At 43.1% G+C, this 19,875-nt stretch overlaps 1 protein-coding gene across 5 annotated transcripts in view; it reads right to left on the reverse strand.

The window, feature by feature from the left end:
• ACP3 (acid phosphatase 3) overlaps nucleotides 1-13,213 on the reverse strand; it is a 62,532-nt gene extending 49,319 nt beyond the window's left edge. For 3 of the 5 annotated variants that reach the window (XM_060180247.1, XM_016194537.2, XM_060180245.1), the window contains exon 1: nucleotides 12,971-13,213. In XM_060180247.1, coding sequence (XP_060036230.1) covers nucleotides 12,971-13,090 — 120 coding nt within the window. In that variant the 5' untranslated portion in view covers nucleotides 13,091-13,213. The remainder of the gene's footprint in view (nucleotides 1-12,970) is intronic. The other 2 variants (XM_016194536.2, XM_060180246.1) reach the window with 2 other exon arrangements.
• Nucleotides 13,214-19,875: the final 6,662 nt, after the last annotated feature.

The raw sequence follows: 19,875 nt of genomic DNA on the forward strand, positions 1-19,875 counted from the left end.
ATCTTGGGTTAGAAATTTTGGCAGTGTTAATACACTTGATTGCCCCTTTTCAGACGCATTATTGACACATTCTGTATAAGAGAGGAATAGAAAAAGTATCCCTAAGGTGGTAAAATCACCCCCAGCTGAGAGCCACTGAACAATGAGTTAGACAAAGAAAAGTCCATGGAAATCAATACAGCAAGATCATTTGCAAAACTCCCCACCAACCTACAACCCTGCCTGCTTGGTCCTAGAGACTCAGACATTTAATCCTCTCAGCAATTCCACAAAGCAGTTACTATGATTACTGTCACTTTACAAAGGAGGAAATTAACTTTCCATAAGTGACCTGCCCTGGATCACACAGTGGGCACATGGTAAACCAGTTTAGATGCAAACCCATTTCTCTAGATTCAAACACACTCCCCAGCATTCCCCCAGTTCAGTGGGGATTGTCTGGCACCTTTGTGAATTCTACTCAATTAATGTAATCTTCTTCTTTAGGATTAAAAGGAGGGTGGTGGTGGGAGGTAGCACAGTGGGTTAAGCACATAGGGCACGAAGTGCAAGATCCAAGCAAGGATCCTGGTTTGAGCCCCAGGCTCCCCATCTGCAGGGGATCTCTTCACAGGTGGTGAAGCATGTCTGGAGATGTCTACCTTTCTCTCCCCTTCTCTGTCTTTTCTTCATATCTCAATTTCTCTCTGTCCTATCCAACAACAACAATAACAGCAACAACAACAACAATGGAAAAAAGATGGCCACCAGTAGCACTGGATTCGTAGTGCAGGTACTGAGCTCCAGTGATAACCCTGGAGGCAAAAAGAGAGAGAAACACGGGTGTGTTCTTCAGTTTTTGGAGTTTTGCCAGTTCCCTTGGAGCCCTGGGCCTCTGTTAAGTCTCTTTTTTAAGTCTGTTACACAGTAATCTTAAATGCTACTTTGCCTAGCTCACAACCTCTATTCTTCTAGCAATCATACGCCATGAAATCCTCTAGAAACCTAAAAATATGTGTGTGGCAGCACTGGTGGTCACTGCAAAAGGCAAATATCCAGCATGAGGACCACCCTGCACTTTGTGCCTCCGCTTGGAGGTTTTTGTGGATTTTCTGCTGCTACCTCTGTTCATTTTTTCTTCTACTAGCACTTTAAAAAGGTTCTGCTTGAGCTTATGAATTCAGAAGCAGAATGTACCAATTGTTTTGTACCATATATACCTAAGGAGAAGAGGAAATGTTAGCATATTCATGAAGTAGAAGACAAAAAACATCAACAATGTTCATGGCCAATCACTTCTTCGCCTCACTGAAACTTGGGTTAGAAACTTCCGGCAAAGGTTTAATACACTTTATTGCCTCTTTTCAAACTCATTATTGGCACATTCTGTAAAACAAGGCCAAAAAGATTCTTTCTCAAAACCCCATAGCTTTCTGTATCCACTTAGGTTTCTTCCTTTCAACTTTTTTTTACCAGAGCACTGCTCAACTCTGGCTTATGGTAGTGCTGGGGATTGAACCTGGGGCTTTGGAGCGTCAGGCATAAGAGTCTGTTTGCAGAACCATTATGCTATCTAACCACCCCCACACACACACCCTCCTTTAAACTCTTCATTCTTGGAAAACCAGGCATTTTTACTTTAGGACAAAGCCACTTTTTTTCTTCCTCCTCTCAATAAACCAAAGCTCACACACACAAATTTATACCTCATTGCCTTTACTGCTCTTAGTGGTCTCATGTGTCTATATACTATTAACTTTCTCCCATACGTCTCACTCCCCCCATCCATTATTACAAGCCCCTGTGTGTGTGGACAGGCGGGTGATATTAGGGCATGGTGGCTTCAGAGGGATCGTGCAGACTGTCCAGGTCTCCTTGTTCTCCTAATTACTAGTCTTCTGCTTTCCCTCCCACATCATGTTTGCTCCACCATTTAATACATAATTCCCCCCCCCCACAAGCACTGCTCAGCTCTGATTTAGGGTGGTATAGGGTATTTAACCTGGGACCTTGAAGCCTCAGACATCACAATCGCATAAGCATTCTGCTACCTCTCCCAGCCTCCACCATGTGAAATCATAAGTGACTTCTTATAAAGGAATTGTGTTTTGTTATCTCTGTGCACGTCTTCTATCCAGATCTGGTAAGACAGATGGTATCAGATGGGGAAACCCTGGGGGCTGGGTGGTGGCATAGTGGGTTAAGCACAAGGACCGGCATAAGGATCCCAGTTCAAGCCCCCAGCTCCTCACCTGCATGGGAATTGCTTCATGAGTGGTGAAGCAGGTCTGCAGGTGTCTTATCTTTCTCTCCCCCTCTTTCTCTCCCCCTCCTTTCTCGATTTCGTTCTGTCCTATCTAACAAGAATAATAGCAATAACAATAGCAACAACAACAATAATAAACAACAAGGGCAACAAATGGGAAAAAATAGCCTCTAGAAGTAGTGGATTCATAGTGCAGGCACTGAGTCCCAGCGATAACCCTGGAGGCAAAAAAAAAAAAAAAAGTGCAGCCGGGGAAACCTTGCAGAATGCATTAGCTGACATGCCCCTCCCCTCTCTGCACACAGTGGTCAAGTACCCTCCCTCCTTTTTATTTATTTATTTTTCTTTCTGCCATGACGGTTATACCTGGAGCTCAGTGCTGGCACTATGAATCCACCACTCCTGGTGGCCATTTTTTCCTTTTTCTTTTTTTTAATTGGACAAGACAGAGAGAAACTGAGAGGGGAGGGGAACTAGAGAGGCAGAGTAAAGGAGAGACCTGTCTGCAGACCTGCTTCACTGCTTGTGAGGTGTACCCCTGCAAGTAGAGAGTGGAGGCTGGGACCCTGGTCCTCGGGCATGGTAACACCTACACTTAACCAGGTGAGCCACTACCTATCTCCCAAGTGGCCCTTTTTAAAAAATGTCAGCTTGGGCCAACAAGATAACTGACCTTGATGGTGTGCCTGCTTTATTCTGTGAGCAACCCAGGTTTGAGGCCAACCTTCACCACTTTGAAGGAAGCTCTGGTATCTTTCTCTCTCCTTCTGCCTCTGCTGCTCTATGTCTGGAAAAGTCAGCCCAGAGTGGTGAAGTCCCACAAACAACTAAACTAAATAAAAATGCTAGCTGTAAATACCCATCAACAGAGGGCTGAATAAAGAAATCACAGGTTACATTGCTAATAGAATACTACGCAGCCATTAAAAGAGATGACATTGTGTTGTTCAGGTCAAAATGGATGGTACTGTAAGTGATTATGGCAAGCAAAATGAGTAAAGAGGTGAGAGACAACTACTGGAGAGTTTCAAAATGAGTAAAGAGGTGAGAGACAACTACTGGAGAGTTTCAAAATGAGTAAAGAGGTGAGAGACAACTACTGGAGAGTTTCAGTGGTATGCGGAATATGGACAACTAAAGCAAATGAACTTACAAGAGGCTAACAGCTGGACAGTGGCTACATTAGTTTTCAGAGGGGGTGGGGGGAATGGAGGGACCTTTTTGGTGTAAAGGCACTGGAACGTTGTTGGAGGGTATGGTGAGTTGTATACACATGCACTTAGGTGTGAAGCTGTACTCTTAAAATCTTAAACTACTGTAGACCAATGCTAAATCAATTTCTTTTGTTCCTATAATTTTTTTCTTTTTAGTTCCTATCATTTCTTTTTTCCCTCCTTTACTGGGGGGAATTAATGGTTTACAGTCAACAGTAAAACACAGTAGTTTGTCCATGTGTTACATATCTCAGTTTTCCACATAACAGTCTAACTCCTTCTAGGTCCTTCTCTGCCATCATATTACAGGACCTGAACCCCCACCCCCCACCCCAGAGTCTTTTACTTTGGTGCAATACATCACTACATCAATTTTAAAAAAGGAAAGAAAGAAATACCAGTTGTGTTCAGTAGCATTGTGTATGTTCAGTTTATCTCCCAAGGCTGTATTTAAAAACAAGTCAGTTGGTGGTCTGGGAGATAGCTCACCCAGTAGAGTGCACATTTTGCTGAGCAGGAACCCCACTGCCGCATGAGAACAGCTGTATAGTCATGCTATGGCGTCTACATTTTTCTTTCCTTCTCTGTCTTTCACTCTCTACCGAGAAAAAAAAAAAAAGTCTGCTGGGACTGTTGGAATCATGTAGCTCTGAAGCACTAGTGATTATCCTGGTGGTGAAAAAAAAAGTCAATTAGGATGTGTCTCTCTTTTATTTATTTTTAATTATTTATTATTTTTAATTTGATAGAACAGAGAGAAATTGAAAGGGAATTGGATATACAGAGGGAAAGAGAGAGAGAGACGGGGGCCAGGTGGTAGCACAGTGGGTTAAGGGCACATAGCACGAAGTGCAAGGATGGGCATAAGGATCCTGGTTCAAGCCCCTGGCTCCCCACCTGCAGGGGAGTCGCTTCACAGGCGGTGAAGCAGGTCTGCAGGTGTCTGTTTTTCTCTCCCCCTCCTCTCTCCATTTTTCTCTGTCCTAACCAACAACAATGATAGCAATAACAATAATAACAATGATAAACTACAAGGACAACAAAAGGGAAAAGGTGGCTTCTAGGAGCAGTAGATTCGTAGTGCAGACACCGAGCCCCAGTGATAACATTGGAGGCAAAAAAAAAAAAAAAAAGAAAGAGAGAGAGAGAAAGAGACACTTGCAGCCCTGCTCCACTGTTCATAAAGCTTCCTCTCTGCAGGTTGGGACTGGGGCTTGAATCTGGGTCTTTGCATGGCGTTCTCTTTGGATAGTGTTTATTTCACAATAGAGATGGGGGTGGGCTTTGGCATATGTGGTGGCTAAGGCAGAATCAAGGGCATGTAAGTCCTGTACTTTGTCAGTAGGTCACTATGAACCTGCAGCATACATGTCTTGATTGCTTAGAAGCTGCTAATGTCTTCTCATTCTATTAAAATGTCAAAGTCCTTCAGCGGCTCCCCAGATCTTGCTATATTAGGCGATATCTGAGCCAGGAGAAGCAAGTGAAACCAAACAATCTAGGCAGAACACCCAGGCCCTGAGGCTGGACAGTGGCTAGAAACAACTGAGTTGGGTCATTGAAGTTCACATCATTGGAGAGCCAACTGTAAGGGAATCAGAGTGGGAGTACGTCCTGCACTTGTCACTTTACCAGGGAAGAACAGAAAGGCATGTGATTGTTGCCTCATGTCTAGGGAGAGGGCAGGGGAGAAAACGGTGTTATCAATTGTCAAGAGTATCTCATGTAACACATTCTACCTTCTGTGTGTTCTATGGTGTGGGCTCTAGGTCATAGCTCAGGATCCATCTGGGCGCAAGTCAATTAGACCTGGGTTCAAATTTTTGCTTTACAGGTCTCTTCTGGGTGACCCTAGGAATTGTGCCAACTTAAACGTCTGCATGCCTCAGTTTCCCTTTGTATGAAGGGAGAAAATCCTCACTTTCCCTTGCAAGAATGTACTCTACATGTAAAGCCATCAGCATAGTAGGGACCTAGAAGCAAGTATCTTTGCTGTTAAGTTATTCAGACTTTAACTTAGCTGCTCTACTTCCTTCCTTGTTGGCAGTAATTCACAGCACACAGGGCAAAGGAACACTCCTGGTTGATCCAATGGAGAGAGAGACAGAGAGGCAGAGATAGATAGAGAGAGGAGAGACACTATGGCACCATTCCACCACTTGTGAAGCTTCCTTTGGTACAATGCGTGGTGTTTCCATGTGGTGCTGTAGGCTTGAACCTGTCTCATCAAGCATGGTAAGGTATGCACTCTAAAGGCCAGTGGTGTTTCCAGTACAGCACACATATTTTCATCCACAAGGTCCCTGGTTCAAGCCCCTCATTCCCCACCTGTGGTGGTGGTGAAGGGAGTTTCATGAGTGGTGGAGTAGTGCTGTGGTGTCTCTACTCTTTCTTTCTCTCTTCTCTAAAGTTCTGTCTCTCACCCTTTATGAGAGAGAGAGAGAGAGAGAAGAAGAGAACCAGAGCAAGTTATCCAGGAGGTGGCAAAGCAGGTAGAACACTGGGCCTACAAACATAAAGTCCTGAGTTTAATCCCTGCCACCTGTTCTAGTGGCACTCTGTTTCTCCCTTCTTAATAAAAAAATAATTCCTTAAAATATTTTGATGGGCTAGCGTTGCAGGTGTTTCTTCCCAGGCATGTGCTCTCTGGGTTGGAGAGAACTCGACCTGAACCAACCTGGGCTGCTGCTTACTCAGCGACGCAGGAGAGAGACCAGGAACTCGTGGTGGAGTGGGAACACAATGCAATGCCTTTATTGATCAGAGACAACATATATATATATATATATATATATCTTTAACCGGAAGTGGCAAGTGGGAAAAGGAAATGGCTAGGAGAGGGGGGTGGAGAAAAGAGCAAAGAGCGTGAAGGTAGCAAGCTTCCATAGCAGCTGTTACGAAGGTTCTAAGCAGTGGGACTAACCCATACCCTGCAGGCAGGGTGGGTCTCAGGCAAAACAATGATTATGCAAATAGACCACAGCATCAGAGCAGGGGGGCTGCCTGGCAATATTTTTTAAAAGGGCACATAAACACCTCACCATTTTGAGAATAAATAGAAAAAAAAGATCTGGCATTTTAATTAACTGATTATGTGAACAATATAGAAACACACAGGATAATTACTTTAGTATAAGTATTATAATGATAGTTACAAAGCTTGGGGCATTTACCAGGTGGGCTTGTAAGCATTTTTATGCATTAACTCCAGCCTCACAACAACTCCATAAAGCACTATTATCTCCATTTTACTGATGATGAAATTAAGTCACAGAGAGGTTAAGTCACTCAGCTAGTAAGGGGCTGAACTGGCACTTAAACCCAGGGATCTAATTCTTAAGGCTGCATCTGTACCCACTGTGTAATACACACTATTATGAATTTCTTTCCTGTTTATATCTCATTCCTTTTTTAAGAACTACAGATATTAGATCCCTTTTACGTCCCCTATTTCCATGACATCAACATCCTTCTAAAGGTTAAAATGAGAAAACTGAAAGTCATGGGAGTCTGCTGTAGCACAGAGGGTTAAATGCACGTGGTGCAAAGTGCAAGGACCGGCGTAAGGATCTCAGTTCAAGCCCCTGACGCCCCACCTGCAGGGGACTTGCTTCACAAGCGGTGCAGAAGGTCTTTCTCTCTCCCTCTCTGTCTTCCCCTCTTCTCTCCATTTCTCTCTGTCCTACCCAACAATGACAACAACAATAATAACCACAACAATAAAACAACAAGGGCAACAAAAGGGAATAAATATTAAAAAAACAAAAAAAGAAAACTCAAAGTCATTTTGGTTTTTTGCTTCCTTGATATTTACACCCAACTCTAAGGGGTTCTACCTTTACATTTTAGAAAATAGTGTCACAGCTCACACTCTGATAAACCTTGCTATCTGTTCCCCAAACCAACTTTGTACAGTAGAAAACATGGTCAGTCATAATTAGTACTCTCCAATTTAAGTTTGGAGAACTTGATATATATATATATATATATCTAGGGTTATTGCTATGGCTCAGCATTGGCACTACAAATCACTGCTCCTGGCAGACATTATCCCCCCACCCCCAGTTTTATTGGATAAGACAGAGAGAAACAGAGAGGAGGGGAAGATAAAGAGGGAGATAGAAAGACACCTGCAGATCAACTTCACCGTTGGTGAAGTATTCCCCTGCAGGTGGAGAGCCAGGGGCTTGAACCTGGATCCTTGCGCTGGTCCTTGTGCTTCATACTATGTGTGCTTAACTGGGTGTGCCACTGCTTGGCCCCCAAGACCATTATTAATTATATTAGCAAGCAGTGTTGTCAAGTCTATGACAGTATTGGCCAGCCAGCCTGAAGCGTCATTCACTGGACTGATGTTTCCAAGAACGTTGCTGAACTCTGCTGTTCCTGTATGTGATGCTGAGATCAGCATCGTCTAGATTCGCTGGTGGCCAAAATAGTCATGAACCGTCAGCATTGACCGTGAAAGTGCTTAGTCTTGGAGACTGTTTCTATCCAGAATATTCTATGGGACTGCATGAATGACTAACCATGACAAAAGAGGAAAACCTCTCCTTTGTGATTCAGCATGTCTTTGTAAAACCCAGGTGGAATGAGAAGGGATTTTTCTCAATGTCTGAGATCATCAGACGGCGGTTTTCTCCGGGTTCAGGAGAAAAAGAATCCTTTAAAATGGCATTTCCTAAAGTATGGCTGGAATTATGTGTGAAATTTCTTTTTTTTTTTTTTTCCCCTCCAGGATTATTGCTGGACCATGGTACCTGCACCATGCAATCCACTGCTACTGGATGCCATTTTTACCCCCTTTTGTTGCTGGTTGTAGCCTTGTTGTGGTTATTATTGTTGTTGTTGACGTCATTCGTTGTTGCATAGGACAGAGAAAAATGGAAAGAGGAGGGGAAGACAGAGAGGGGGAGAGAAAGACAGACACCTGCAGACCTGCTTCACTGCCTGTGAAGCGACTCCCCTGCAGGTGGGGAGCCGGGGGCTCGAACAAGGACCCTTATGCTGGTCCTTGTGCTTTGCACCACGTGCGCTTAACCCGCTGCGCTACAACCCGAGCCCCGGAATTTCTTTTTTAAAAATTCCATGACCTGTGTGTGTGTGCATCTGGTTGAAACAAGATGGGTCAAGAGGGTTAATTATTGAGGCTGGTTGAAGGGTAGACTGGGATTTACCAGTCGATTGTTCTTCATAAAGTTAAAAATAGAAATTCCCTAAGGGTTTTCTGTGGGCCAATTTGGAAAGAACAGAGGAGGTGGATTCTGCAGTCAACATTAAGGAGAAGCAGGCCAGAGCCTGGCGGTAGCGCAGCGGGTTAGGTGCACATGGCACGAAGCACAAGGACCAAAAAGGATCAGGGTTGAAGCCCCTGGCTCCCCACCTGCGGGGGTGTGGGCGTCGCTTCAGAAGCAGTGAAGCAGGTCTGTGGGTGTCTTTCTCTCCCCCTCTATCTTGTTTTCCCTCTCGATTTCTTTCTGTCCTATCCAACAACAACAGCACTAACAACAAAGATGACCATAACAACAAGGGCAAGAAAATGGGAAAAATGGCCTTCGGGAGCAGTGGATTCGAAGCCGCAGCGATAACCCTGGAGGCAAAAGAAAAAAAAAAAGTAAAGAAGGCCAAGAGATAGCGCAATGGCTATGCAGAAAGACTTTCATGCCTGAGGCTTAAAAGTCCCAATTTCAAACCCCCTCCCCCTCCCCCCTACAAACTGGAGTTGAGCAGTACTCTGATTAAGAAACAAACACACAACAGGGCTGGGCGGTGGCGCACCTGGCTGAGCGCACATGTTACAGTGCACAAGGACCCGGATTCTAGGCCCCAGTCCCCACCTGCCAGGGGAAAGCTTTGTGCGTGGTGAAGCAGGGCTGCAGGTGTCTCTCTGTCTTACGTTCTTCCTTCCCGTCAACCTCTTCCCTCTCGGTTTCTGGCTATATCTAGCCAATAAATAAAGATAAAAGAAAAATAAACAAACACATAGTGGACCTGTTGGTGGCTCACCTGGATAAGCGCATATGTTACCATGTGCAAGAACCTGGGTTCAAGCCCCCAGTCTCCACCTGGAGGGGAAAAGCTTTGCTAATGGTGAAGCAGTGCTGTAGGTGTCTATCTGTATCTCCCCCTTCCCTCTCAATTTCTGGCTGTCTCTATCCAATAAATAAATAAAAATAATTAAAAAAATTAAAAAGAAACAAACACATAGATTAAGAAAAAGTTTTCTTTTTTAATCCCAAATGAATTTTTATTCACTGTCCTCTTGATGCTGATTTAAAAATATTTTTGAAAAATTCTTTGGAGTTGACATAATGAATGATATTTTATTTATCCTTAACAATGGGTTGTCAAAATAATGTTTGTTTTTTTTAGTTTTGCAATATTTTTTCTTTATTGGGGGCATTAATGGTTTATAGTCAGCAGTAGTTTGTACATGTGTAACATTTCTCAGTTTTCCACATAACAGTCTAACTCCCTCTAGGTCCTCCTCTGACATCATGTTCTAAGACCTGAACCCCCCACCCCCACCCCAGAGTCTTTTACTTTAGTGCAATACACCAACTCCAGTCCAAGTTGTGCTTTAGGAAACACATTTTTCTAATGCCTTTCTTTGAAATAAGGAGACATTAGACTTTGAGGAGTCCTGTACTATACAACAGTGGCATATTTAGTTGGGTGTACACATTACCATGCTCAAGGACTCAGGTTCAACCTCCAGGGAAGAAGTCTCACATGTGATGAAGCAAGTGCTGCAGGCCTCTCTCTCCTTTTTTTTTTTTTTTAAATCCCCTCTTCTTTCTCAATTTCTTTCTGTAGACCTGCAGCTCTGCTTCACCACTTGTGAAGCTCCCTCCTTACAGTTGGGGACCAGGGGATTGAACCTGGATCCTTGTGCACTGTAATGTGTCCACTTAACCAGGTGTGCTACCACCTGGCCTCTAACTCTTAAACATTTAAAGAGTTCTGTACTGAAGAGACCTTCAAATCCTTAAAGGCTTAACCTAGATCCTCACATTCTGTTCCCCAAACTGACTGATTTATGAAGCCCACCACCCCTTCTTTGTTTAACTAAGCAAAGGCTGTTAATGACTTAGCTTGTTAAACTCACATTCCAGAGGGCAAGACTGGGATCCACTTTGGGAAACCTGTTTTAAAAGAGTGAGTGGTGACTCAGTTCACCAGAAGGAATGAAGACCAAGGCCAGTCTCCTGCTCCTTCTGCCAAGACACAGCTTTTCACAATGGGGGGGGGGGGGGGACGGGACTGGTTTTCCTTGTCAATTTCAGAAAAAGACGAGCCAGGAAACCACTCATCAAGTCACCCAACATACCACAACTCCACATGGGGATTTGTACCCAGCTGCAGAAACAAATATACCAGTGATGGCAGGCATGGTTCTCGGATCATAAAGCCTGGGTTCAGATTTCAACTAAATGACCATGGGCAAACTACTTAATCTCTTCATATCTCAACTTTTTCATCTATAAAAAGGAGGAGGTCCTTACAGAAACTTCCTAAAGCAGTTGCCAGCATTAGTAAACAAAAAGACAAGTTTTATAGATATTGTAGGGACATGTTTTATACTAAACATTTTTTGCTGGTGTCTGAAATTTGCATTCAACTAGGCACCCTGTGCTTTGCTGTCCCAGACTCACAGTGTCGCTATCCTAAGTCCCGAAGTTCCTACACTGGCACAGTGGTCAGGAACCCATGAGAATAAGTACAAGTCTCACTCATGTGGAGTCCATATAGAAGGAATACACTATACTTGTATTCCCACCACAGAAGACTGATAGCTGGTGAATCGTTTACAAATAAATTGATGTTTTTCTCTTGTTATTGACTCATGAGCTAGCAAAGATTTACTGGACTAAAAAAAGCACACCTTGCATAAATATAGAATTTTAACATTTTTCCAAGGAAGGGAAAGATAGGTGTTCTGAATATGCCAGGCCAAGAAAATAAAATGTTCTTGTTTAATTTTTTTAAAAAAATATTTTATTTTTGAGAGATGGAGAGAGAGAGAGAGAGAGAGACTGAGACCAGAGCACTGTTCAGCTCTGGTTTATGGAGGTGTGGGGTGGGGAATTGAACCTGGGACTTTGGATCCTCAGGCATGAGAGTCTGTTTGCATAACCATTATGCTATCCCCCCCCATTCTTATTTAATTTTTCAAGTAGAAAAGGACCTCCCCTCCTAATTGTAAAAATAAACCTTGAGAGTTCTCACAAGAAGAAAATGTACTTATTTATCAGTGTGCTTTCACTCTGTCAAGTACAAACTGGGAACAAGAAGGGAAAGATCAGGGGAGAGTGTGAGAAGACAAGGAGATGGTTAAGGGAGAGAGTCAGTTAACTATCAATAGACAGAAAGAAAAATAGATATACAGAGAAAATCAAAATGCTCAAGAGCACATGAAACTCTCTAGTATTTATCTAAAGCAATTATTATTTATTCTGCTTTATAATGTTAATTTGAATCAGTTGTCATTGATATCTGAATTTTTAGTTTAATTTTTTTGTTTGCAATACTGTCCTGAGTGAGGTAAATTTATCAATAATACATGTAAAACTCTACTGTCTAATTTTAAATAAATATTTTACTAATACTTATGTTTAAAAAAGTGATCAAGAGCTGCAGAGAGGCGAATTCCAGTACGTCCGTGCAAAATGGTCAATCCCCTTTCACTCTGCAAATCCTTTCTCGTTTCTACTGTCGAAACAATGCCAACAGTAAGTTTTCTTTTCCAGATAACCATTAACTACTCTCCCAACACACTTTAAATATGTGTATCTTTAATATATAATATGCTGTCTATATCAAACACATCTACTATGGAGGGCAGGGAGAATGTGAACTCTTAACTTTTCCTGCTTCAAATACAGTTGACCTCCCACAGGGCTGGGAAGAGAACATAGTGGTTCTACAAAAGACTCTCATGCCTGAGGCTCTGAGGTCCCAGGTTCAATCCCGAGCACTACCATCAGCCAGAGCTGAGTAGTGCTCTGGTCCCTCTCTCTGTATCTCTCTGTTTCTCATTTAAAATATAATAAAATGTTAAAAACAAAACAAATATACCTTTACTTTCCAGGTAAACAAAGGGGGCTAGGACTACTGAATTCTGACAGAGGTTCCTATTTGGCTTGCAAAAAGGATCATCACCAAACAGAAGCGATACTCCTATCTCTTGGTGCCAACGGAAGCTTCACTTGGTCTCATGGGGCTGTATCATTATTAACAGTAATAATAGTCACATCATAATGATGAAAATCCTCATTCAAGGCAGTTGCAAAGTCAGCAAACACACCACCGTCGACAAAAGCACATTTCTCCCATCATTTTTGCCCCTACACGTTGGCCTTCGTTTGAGGAACTTGCTAAACTTGATTATTTACTTTCTGACTTTGGTCTCTGAGCACCGACACCAGCGCCAGAAAAGGAAGGAAACAGTGACCCTGGAGCTTCAGACCCTGCCTGCCTGCTGGGAGCACACAGCTTTGGAGAGACTCACCAGTGTCACAAACTTCAGCTCCTTGGCCACTGCAGGTGGGGCGAGCCAGAGGGAAAGCAACAGCGAGCAGCCAAGGCGCAGGCTGCCTGGGGGGGCCGCTCGCATAGGGGCCACTCTCATCCTGGGCACAGCAGGTGATGGCAGTGAGTCCGAGCTGCTGTTTGCAGTGCCCAGGCATCCAGGAGACGCTATTTAATCTGCCCGCAGAAAGGGAAGGAGGAACTAGGAGGGGCCTCCCTGCTAAGGAAGAGACTCGCCAGGTAGGTGTGGGTGGGGCCTGGCCGGTGTCTGCTGGGAAATTTCTGGACTTGGGTGCTCCTGGGCCTGGGCTCTCCTGGGTTTCAGAAAGAGCCCTGAGGCTGGCCGGGGGGAAAGCTGAGGCTCAAGGTCACAGACCATGTTACTAAATAGGTTTCTTTTATTTGGTTTGTTTATCTTTTCTGTAGATGGCATGTGAGGCAGTGTTTGCTTTGTGACTGGCATTTGGGAACAAGAACTCTACTGACTTTGGAAACTTTGGGACAAGTAATTCCTGATTTTCTCCTCCTTATTCTTCTCTTCTCTTCTCTTCTCTTCCCTTCCCTTCCCTTCTCTTCTCTTCTCTTCTCTTCTCTTCTCTTCTCTTCTCTTCTCTTCTCTTCTCTTCTCTTCTCTTCTCTTCTCTTCTCTTCTCTTCCCTTCCCTTCCCTTCCCTCCCCTCCCCTCCCCTCCCCTCCCCTCCCTTCTCTTCCCTTCCCTTCCCCTCCCCTCTTCTCTCTTCTCTTCCTTTTTCTTTTTCTTTTTTTTTGCTGAGCCCCAGTGACTGCAAAACGAATCCACTGCCCCTGGCAGCCTTTTTTTTATTTTCCCTTTTGTTGCCCTTTTTAAAAAAAATTATTGTAGTTATTATTGTTGTTAGGACCGAGAGATATGGAGAGAGGAGGGGAAGACAGAGGGGGAGAGACAGACACCTGCAGACCTGCCTCACCGCCTGTGAAGCGACTCCCCTGCAGGTGGGGAGCCGGGGGCTCGAACCAGGATCCTTACCCCGGTCCTTGCGCTTTGTGCCACCTGCGCTTAACCAACCTGCTGCGCTACCTCCCGACTCCCCCTGGCAGCCATTTTTTTTTTTTTCCCATTTTATGGGATAGAACAGAGAAACGTTGAGAGACGAGAGTGAGAGAGGAAGATAGACACCTGCAGACTTGCTTTGCCTCTTGTGAAGTGTGCCCCTGCAGGTGGGAAGCCCGGGGCTCAAACCTGGATCCTTGCATGGGTACTAGAGATTCGTACTTGGTGTGCTTAACAGGGTGCTCCACAGCCCGGGCCTGCATCATTCTTCTTTTAGGGGGTATTCAGAATTGAAGAGAATTTATCCATCTCATTTTAATTCATTTCATTTTAATTAATTAGTTAATTCATACATTCATTTTCTGGAGAGAGCAAGAGACCAGAGTGCCACTTCATCATATCTGGCCCCAGGGACGAGTCCAGGGTCTCACAGAAGACAAAAAAGAACGCTACTCATGAGGTACATCACTTCCCTGGGCCTCTCTCTAGGTATTTTTCAATGAAAGAAAAAAACAGTTTTATTTTGAAAGTTATTTCATCACAGTGTCAGATACTTGGGGTTGTAGCATCCCCAAATTAGGAGTAGCCATCCCTTTCCTAACCTAGTGCATTATGAACAGCCATCCAAACCTAAAGCCCTAAATTGTCACTGACCTAGTAGGTCATCAGCCTGCCATTGGGGTGAGTCACACTCTTGCCTCTCCAGTCGTGATGTCATTTGGACTCTCCTAAAGAGCGTAATCCTGGCTGAGACAACTAAGCTTTCCATTTCCCTCCAAGCTGGCTGCTCATCCTAAGTGGGCCCGGGGCTTTGGTGTTTATGCTCGTACTCCTTCAGCCAAGGCAGAACAGTGGTTCCTCCTCACCTCCTATTCTCTGGTTCCCTGTGCTGCCTTGTGTTGAGATGGTTCTGTTGTGATGTGATGACTGAGCACCCAGCTACATGGGAGAGGAGCTGCTTCCTCTGCTGTGATGAAATCCAGTAAAGAATGAACACATGTGGGGTTAGAGTTAAATACACAAAGGGATAATCTCTCTCTCTCTCTCTCTTTGCCCTCATATCTTCTTCCTGTCCATTCTCATGCTCAATTTTATTTGCTCGTTATTCTGTTTGCTTATATCATTTGCTGGGTAACATTGATTTACATCATTGCATCTGTTTCTTTTTTTTTTAATTTTTAAAATTATCTTTATTTATTTATTGGATAGAGACAGTCAGAAATGGAGAGGGGAGAGAGTGATAGAGAGACACATGCAGTCCTTCTTCACTACTTGTGAAGCTTTACCCCTGCAGGTAGGGACCAGGGGCTCGAACCAGGGTCCTTGGGCACTGTAACATGTGCGCTCCACCAGGTGTGCCACCACCTGGCCCCCGTTGCATCTGTTTCATGAGTGCTTTTTCACACCCCTTGGGAAGACAGTTGCCCCTCTAGTTCTATCACTAACATACTGAGATCCTTCCACCTCCATCTGTTGCCCCCACCGCCACCCTTTGTGCCCCATGCTTTTCCCTTTTGGGATCCTTTTCGTTGTTTCATTATTTTTTTTTCTACACATATGAATGAGATCATCCAGCATTTGTCTTTTTGACTTACTTCACTTAGCATGATACCCTCGAGCTCCAACTGTGTTGCTGTACATGAGATTTCATTTTTTCTTGTAGTTGTGGAGGATATATATATATATCCTATTACCCCCAAATCACTGTTTTTTTAACCAATATGTAATTGATAATCGACATGCAATTGACTTACAGTCCTATAAAATTTCAAGAGTGCCCCTTTATACCTATCACATCTTCTTTATCTGCTCATATGGAGTTGGGCTCTTGGGTTGTTTCCATAATTTTTGTTCTTGTAAATTAGTCTTCATTGACTATAAGAAAGCACAGACCCTTTTGAATTACTGAACATGTACTTTGGTATTTTTCATATAGGCACTTAGGCCCATTGTCATTTATAATACATGAGATTTTAAGAATTTAGATATAGGGATAAAAAGAGGAAGACTGAGAAGTTGTCCAGTCCAGGGTAGAGAAAATGTTGCCTTTGGTTTCTGTATTCTAGAATCATTTAGACAATACAAGAAAGGATGTCCCAGCATCTGCTTTTCATCCCTGAGCTTAGTTTTAGACCATGTACCTAAGATCAGGTTGGGTACCTGATTCTGTTCACTCTCTTCTTTCTCCAGGAGCAGCCTGGCTCCTTGTTCTGTTTTTGTCCATGTCATACCTCCGATACCTGGCACTAAACTGGCTATAGCTTTAATGGATCTCGATCATGACACTAGTTCTATGTTACCTACGCTGTGTTGTAGTAGGTGGGATAAGTCTTACTTCTGACCCAAGCCCTGTTTGCTTTCTCTGGGCTCCTTTGAACTCTCCCAGTAAGAACAGGTTTTTTTAAAAAAAAAAAAAATTAATTAATTATTTTGAGAGAGAGAGAGAGAGAAAGATCAGAGCACTGCTCAGCTCTGGCTTATGGTGGTGCTAGGGACTGAACCTGGAACCTCAGAGCCTGAGGCATGAAAGTCTTGCAGAACCACTGTGCTGTATCCCCAGTCCCTAAGAACAGATTCCTATAGAAAAAAAGGGGATGGGCCAGAGAGATAGAGAGATAGCTCCCCTGGGAAGGTGCTAGCCAGTGAGCCAGGTTTGAGACTTCAGTTCTCACAGCACTGGGAGAAGCTTCATTGTTGTGCTCCGCCCCCCCACACACACACACTTCCTTTTCTCTCTTTCTCTAAAAATTCGCCCATAGTGGTGAAGCCCCAACTACAATAATAAGAACAACAGCAACATTCTAAGCAGAGAAGAGCTAATAAATTCAAGTCTGCATACACAAAGTCAAGCCTGAAAGACTCTCAACTCAGATGAAATCCACATAGGAATCTCCAAGGAAAACTTCAAGATTACATTTTTAATTAATTTTGTTTTCCTTAGGAAGTGTTTCACAGGACTGTTGCTCCTTAAGTGGTACAGTTTCATATCATCCATAAATATATGCCAGCACATCCCACCCTTCACCAGTGTGAAGTTTCTTAAGTTTTGCAAAGGCTTAAAATCAATCTGGAATAAACATGAATATGGTAGCATTGAGGGTTAAATGTAAAAAAAACGTTGAATTTTTTTTTTTTTACAGCCAATGAAGGATATGAATTTACATGCTTAGCAGAGTTTACTGATTGAGTCACCTTTGTTGTCCTATGATACACCTTTCTTTGTATGTCTAATTGTCACGGTGGTAGGAAGTAGTTTCCTCTAAAAGTAAACTCCCTGACAGACATTTGCATGTAAAGAATTCATTAGGCTGTGCTCTCAGGATCAACAATAGAAGGAGAAGAGAAATAAACATGGTTGGGGAGAGGGGAAGGCTTTAGATGACTCTACTGGTAGTTCTGAAGCTGGGAATTGAATTGAGGAGAAGGACCCAAGTTTTCTTTTTTATATTCTATTTATTTTCTTTTTAATATTTTAATTTATTTATTATTGTATAGAGACAAAGAGACATTGAGAGGGGGTGGGGAGATAGAGACGGAGACAGACAGACATCTGCTGCCCTGTTTTACCATTGTGAAGCTTTCCTCCCACTGCAGGTGGGGACCAGGGACTTGAACCTGGGTCCTTGCCCACTGTAATGCAAGTGCTTAAGCAGATGTGCCATCACCTGGCCCCTAAGAAAGACACCTGCAGAGCTGCTTCGCTGCTCATGGAGTGGACCTTCTGCAGGTAGGGAGTAGGGGCTTGAACCTGGGTCCCCTGTGCTTGGTAATGTGTGAGCTTAACAGGATGTAATTAAATATAAAAATTTAATTACAAAACTAAGAAGTCTTTTTTCCTTCTTGCTAAACTTTCTCCTTTCATTAAGAAGGATATCATTTACCATATCTGATGTATCCTTATATATGGGTGCATATTGTAACTGAACTCTGCATTGCGTCATGAAAATCTTATACACTTTTTTTTTTTTTGCCATATTGTCCCATGTCTACTGATAGATGTTCCAGAGTTATACAGAAATATAAGCTCAACTAGGTACCTACCAGATCAGTGTGTCTCTCCTCTAATGTGGTTCCAAGAAACCTGCTCTTAGGACAAATTGCCATCATTGTTAGTGCAGTAAAGCCATCAGCAATGTTGTTAGCTGGAAGGGATGTTAAGGCTGTCATGTCTTTAATTTTCATGCTAACTTTGGCATCTGTTTAATATATTTGGGAGTCAAGATGACTTTAGAAAACAAGTCAGTGTACTTATCTTTTTTTTTAAACTTTATTTTTTTAATATTTATTTTATTTATTCCCTTTTGTTGCCCTTGTTTTTTTTTTTATTGTTGTAGTTATTATTGTTGTTGTCGTTGTTGAATAGGACAGAGAGAAATGGAGAGAGGAGGGGAAGACAGAGAGGAGGAGAGAAAGATAGACACCTGCAGACCTGCTTCACCGCCTGTGAAGCGACTCCCCTGCAGGTGGGGAGCCGGGGTTCGAACCGGGATCCTTACGCCGGTCCTTGTGCTTTGCGCCACCTGCGCTTAACCCGCTGCGCTACAGCCCGACTCCCTGTCCTTATCTTTTTAAACTTTTATTTTGTGTGTGTGTGTGTGAGAGAGAGAGAGAGAGAGAGAGGGAGAGAAAGAAGGAGAGAGGGAGGGAAGGAGAGAGAGAGACAGAGACACCAAGCTTCACTCAACTTTGGCATATGACAGTGCTGAGTATTGAACTTGGAGCCTCAGACATGCAAATGCTTTATTCTAAGACTGAACTATCTTTCTCAGCTCTAAACCATATTTAATCCAGCTAAGGAGTCAATAATTAAAGTTCCTGAAAACTGCTGTAAATTACTAGCTGCCTGCCTCTTTTGAATTCACCATAGTTTGGAAAACTTGGTTTTGACAAGAGGGAGGAAAGGAAGTTTGCGCTTGCTCTCAAATTTGCAAACTGACATGTTATCATTGTCAGTATGGTATGTAAGCCTCATACTCTCTTATTCCACACTTCCAGCAGGTTTTCTCAGTGTGTCCATTTGTAAATGTAGAGACCAAACCTACAGCTAAACTATCAAAATTGTCATAGCAAAACTGTTTTATGGTCAATTATGTATATGGCTAAAATATTTTGGTACCAGATAGGAAGGTAATGCTTAGACTCTTGAACTTGCCAAATCTTCACAATACTTTGACACCTAGTGCTTTTTGGACTGCCAAAAACTCAGTTATAGTGATTTATTTTCAGTAGAAAAGCAAACGGTAACCTCAGAGCCTTGTTCCATTGCTAGGCTATTTGGAGGCAAGATTTGATCGTTTTGTGTTTGTTGGAGTCTCATGGTGTAAAATCATTATTCTAGTGTTTAACATGTCGATAGATATCCCACTTATGTAACTAAGGAAAGACAAGACCACTGGAATGTTATCCGAGTAAGATGTCAGTTGAGAACTCATCTTTCCTGTACTTCTCAGACTGAAGCCTGTTTACCAATCAGCTGGAAACCAGACAGAACACAACTGACTGCACCTCATGCCCAGAAAATCTACTGTGAGAAGTTCAGAAAATCAGCGACGGTGCTCTTCCAAGCCCTAGTGTGACCAAAGGGGAAATCAATGATATAGAGCCTGTCTTTATTCAAAAGTCTGATTTTTTTTTACATGCATAACATTCCCCAGATTCCCATTTAACAATACAACCCCCACTATTTCATTCACAGGTCCATGAAAAATGATGAATGAAATCAAAAGTCTGATTTTTAAAAAGTCACACATGAGGCCAGATGGTAGTGCATCTGGTGGAGTGCACATGTTATATGTGCAAGGGCCGGGGTTCAAGCCCCCAGTTCCCACCTGTAGAGGGAAAGCTTTGTGAGTGGT

The sequence above is a fragment of the Erinaceus europaeus genome, chromosome 21 (genome assembly GCF_950295315.1).
Source record: "Erinaceus europaeus chromosome 21, mEriEur2.1, whole genome shotgun sequence".
Lineage (NCBI taxonomy): Eukaryota > Metazoa > Chordata > Mammalia > Eulipotyphla > Erinaceidae > Erinaceus > Erinaceus europaeus.